Consider the following 3,728-nt stretch of genomic DNA (forward strand, 5'->3'; position numbering starts at 1 on the left):
GGGCGGGGGGGGGCCGGGGGGGCGTGGCCGTGGCGGATTTCTTAATGGAGCGGCGGCGGCGGGGCGGCGGCGCATGCGCGCGCGGCGCCGATATGTTGGGGGGGTCGCGGGGCGGCGGGGCGCGGCGCGGAGCTTCCCCCGACGGCGGCGGCGGCCGAGGAGGAGGAAGAGGAGGAGGAGGAGGAGGAGGAGGAGGAGGCGGCGGCCGAGGAGGAGGAGGAGGAGGAGGAGGAGGAGGAGAGGGCGGCGGGAGCAGCGCGGCATGACATGACGGCACCGCTCGGCCTCCCCCCGCGCTGGCCCGACGGCCTCGCCTGCCGCTGCGAGGACGCCCCGCGGGAGAAAAACCGCATGGAGGGGCTGGGGCACTGCCGGGAGATGATGCCCCACGCGGGACTCGCCGTCCCCACCGCCCCACCGCCCCCCCCGCCGCCGCAGGGAGCCGCGTACGCGGAGCTGGCGGCTGCCGAACCCCCCCGGCAGTGCCCGTCGGGGGCGGCTTCCAGCGCGGCGCTGGGCTACGGTTACCCCTTCGGTGGGGGCTACTACGGCTGCAGGTTGTCCCACTCCCACGGAGTCAACTTGCAGCAGAAACCCTGCGCTTATCACCCCGGGGAGAAGTACCCCGAGGCCGGCGGGCCCCTGCCCGGCGAGGAGCTGCCGTCGAGGGCCAAGGAATTCGCCTTTTATCCCGGTTTTCCCAGCTCCTACCAGGCGGTCCCTGGCTATTTGGACGTGTCGGTGGTACCGGGGCTCGGTGGTCACCCGGAACCGAGACACGACGCTTTGCTTCCCATGGAAGGTTACCAGCACTGGGCTCTTTCTAACGGCTGGGATGGGCAAGTGTACTGCTCCAAAGAGCAATCCCAGTCCGCACACCTCTGGAAATCACCTTTCCCAGGTAGGATCCTCCGGGAACCGGCGTGCTCGCCCGCTTCCCTGCCGCCAGCTCCCACGGGGGAGCCGTGGATGTGCGTGTGTGCGGATGAGTGTGCATCTAGACGGAGAGAGAGAGACGTGTGTGCCTCTAGATGTAATTAAAGGGAAAGAGCTGGCTCTGGAATGCCTCCTGTGCAGGGCAATGTGTATGAACATGTATGGGAAGGAAGGTGAAGCAACCCGTTCTGAACCAAAATACACGCCGTGAGCTTGCTTGGAAAGTAACTTTGCCGTTTAATTCTTCCCTTTCTTCTCTCCTCCCTCTTGTTGCCTCACCTAAAGAGCGTCTCTCGGTGCCTTTCTCTTCGTTTTCCCCCCCGCTTGCCGCCTCGCTGAGTGCAGAAAGCTTCCAAAGGGCAAAAAAAAAAAAAAATTAAAAAATAAATAGTGGTTCAGCCGAATGAGAAATGTCGGGGGTTGGACAGTAAATCGTATCACAATTACATACAATTATAGGAATAGGTGTCAAGTGACAAATGAATCTGTTTGGAGGGGAAGGAGGGGGGCGGGGGGGCACCGGCAGGGCTTCTCCGCCAGGTCAGGCAGGCATCCTGCCCGACTGACAGACCGCAGGCAGCCGGGAGGGCAACCCCCCCCCTTGGAGCATCTTTTATCCCAGCAAATCCCTCGCTGCCTTCCCCCCACCCCCCGCCCCGGTCCCACCGGGCCCGGTCGGCTCCGTGCCCCGACGGCAGCGGGGGGAGGAAGGTGATGGTAGGTGCTTCCTCCCGGTACCTCTCCCCAGGCTCCTTCCAGCCCCCCAGTCCCAGCGTTGGGCGGGGAAGGACGCAGAGGGGGGGAATAATCACAATAAAAGGGGGGGGGGACGGGACCCTACAGCATCTTGGATGAAGAGAAGGGACGAGTCGCGTTAGTCCTCGGGGGGGGGGGGGGGGGGGGCACATCGGTTTATTTATTTTCTTTCTTCGTGACAAAGAGGGACGGAGGAAGGGGCTTTCCCGGCAGCTTTCGGGGGAGGGCGGGGAGCAATTTGGCGATGCTTTGTTGGCTGCATGATGAGTGTGGGGGGGTTTTTTTTGGGGGGTCCTCGCATTCAAGATGCATTTGGGGGAGCTGCCGCCTCCACCTCTTTCTCTCCTTAATTTGTGAACCCCTCTGAAGAAGATTCCTACCCCCCCCACCCCCCCGATGGCCATTGCGGCACCCTCAGCACCCCCAATTTCCCTCCCCAAAGAGCCGATCGCCCCCAAAGCTCCCCCAGGGGCTCCCCAATTAACTCCTGTCAGCCATAATTGGGGCTGTGCTGCCTGCCGAGAGCTCGCCTCCATCTTCCTGCTCCAGCCAGCTGGGTCACACCTTTGCGGCGAGCAGCTTCGTCGCCCAGGTCACCTCCCAACCCTGGCAGGGGGCTGGGGCTCCCTGAAAGCTTGGGGGGAGCTTTTCCCCCCTCCCCCAGTACCGGTAGAGAAAGGGTGAAGGTGCTCCCCGCATCCTTGCTGACCCCGTTCCCCACAGCCCCTTCTCAAAGCACAGAGCATCTCCCCTTCCTCACCCCCCCACAACAGCCACTGGAGGGGGGGGCCGGGGTTATTCTTGCTGGTTTTGCCCCCCCCCCCGAGGGGCTTCCTGGGCCGCACTAATCCGGCGAGAGGGGCTGGGGTGCGGGGGATGCACTTGTCTCTGCACCGGGCTCGGTGTTTGGGGGTGCGCGTCTGCGGGGATCCCCGAGAAGGTTTGCTGGGGGGGGGGGGGGGGGGAGTGTAGAAGATTGGGGGGAGAAAAAGGAAGAAGGAAATAGGGGAGAAGCTCTCGGTATTGTCTAAAATCTCTCCGTTTGGAAGGTCCCTTTATATCCGCACACGTTAGGCTGCGGGTTGACTTGATGCTCCTTGTTTATCAGCGTGGTGGAGAGTGTCGCCAAGAAAAACCGTCTTTCACGGCGTGAATTATGAATATTATGTTATTATTACTATTATTATAGTATTATTCCCCTCGCTGGATGCGTTTTCTGCCTGTCTTATCTCTTTTTCCCTCTCTTTCTTCCCCTTTCTCTCCGCTCGCATTCCTTCACTCTTTATCTTCCTTTTTCCCCTTCTTTCTTTCTCCCTCCCGAGGTGCAGAATTCCCCACCCCACACCCCTGGCTGCAGTAACCCCCCCTCTTCCCCTTTTCCTTATATTTATTTTTTTTTTAATCCAGACGTGGTCCCCTTACAACCCGAAGTCAGCAGCTATCGGAGGGGACGGAAAAAAAGGGTTCCTTACACCAAAATCCAGCTGAAGGAGTTGGAGAAGGAGTACGCGGCCAGCAAATTCATCACCAAAGAGAAGAGGAGGAGGATTTCGGCCACCACCAACCTGTCCGAGCGCCAAGTGACTATCTGGTTCCAGAACCGGAGGGTCAAGGAGAAGAAAGTGGTGAGCAAATCCAAGACAGCACATCTCCACGCCACCTGACAGAGGATGACTTTGGAGGAGAAGGGGCAAGGAAAAGGAAGCAAGAAGCGTAAATATTTATCTGGTAGTTTGTATGATAACATCATCGGGACTCTGCTGATTCCAAGTCATTATTTAAAAAAAAAAAAAAAAAAAAATTAAAAAAAAATCGACATTCACAAATGCACACGCGCATCCCCCCCCCAAACACCGAGCGCATCTTTGATTTATCCCTCTGCCCCGCTCTGACTGTGAAAACCCCAGTTTTGCTCTGAGAAATCCATCGATAAGGTTAAACTGTGTATATTTTTAACAGAAAATAATAATAAGCTGAGAGCGTAGTTACGTTAAAGGAGAGAGGAACTCTGACTGTCGCCCTGTAACGCTGTATAG

General features: G+C 58.7%; 1 protein-coding gene across 1 annotated transcript; it reads left to right on the forward strand.

The window, feature by feature from the left end:
* Positions 1 to 267: 267 nt before the first annotated feature.
* Positions 268 to 3,728, forward strand: HOXC13 (homeobox C13). The gene is made up of 2 exons (XM_074853673.1): positions 268 to 901; positions 3,100 to 3,728. The coding sequence occupies exons 1-2, from the start codon at positions 268 to 270 to the stop codon at positions 3,354 to 3,356; spliced, it is 891 nt and encodes a 296-aa protein (XP_074709774.1). The 3' UTR covers positions 3,357 to 3,728.

This window comes from Strix uralensis, chromosome 33 (assembly GCF_047716275.1).
Source record: "Strix uralensis isolate ZFMK-TIS-50842 chromosome 33, bStrUra1, whole genome shotgun sequence".
In the NCBI taxonomy this organism is placed as follows: Eukaryota; Metazoa; Chordata; class Aves; order Strigiformes; family Strigidae; genus Strix; species Strix uralensis.

Coding starts and splice junctions, on each gene's coding strand:
- HOXC13 (XM_074853673.1), top strand. CDS start 268: ATGACGGCACCGCTCGGCCTCCCCCCGCGCTGGCCCGACGGCCTCGCC. Junction 902..3,099: donor CTGGAAATCACCTTTCCCAG/GTAGGATCCTCC, acceptor TTTTTAATCCAG/ACGTGGTCCCCTTACAACCC.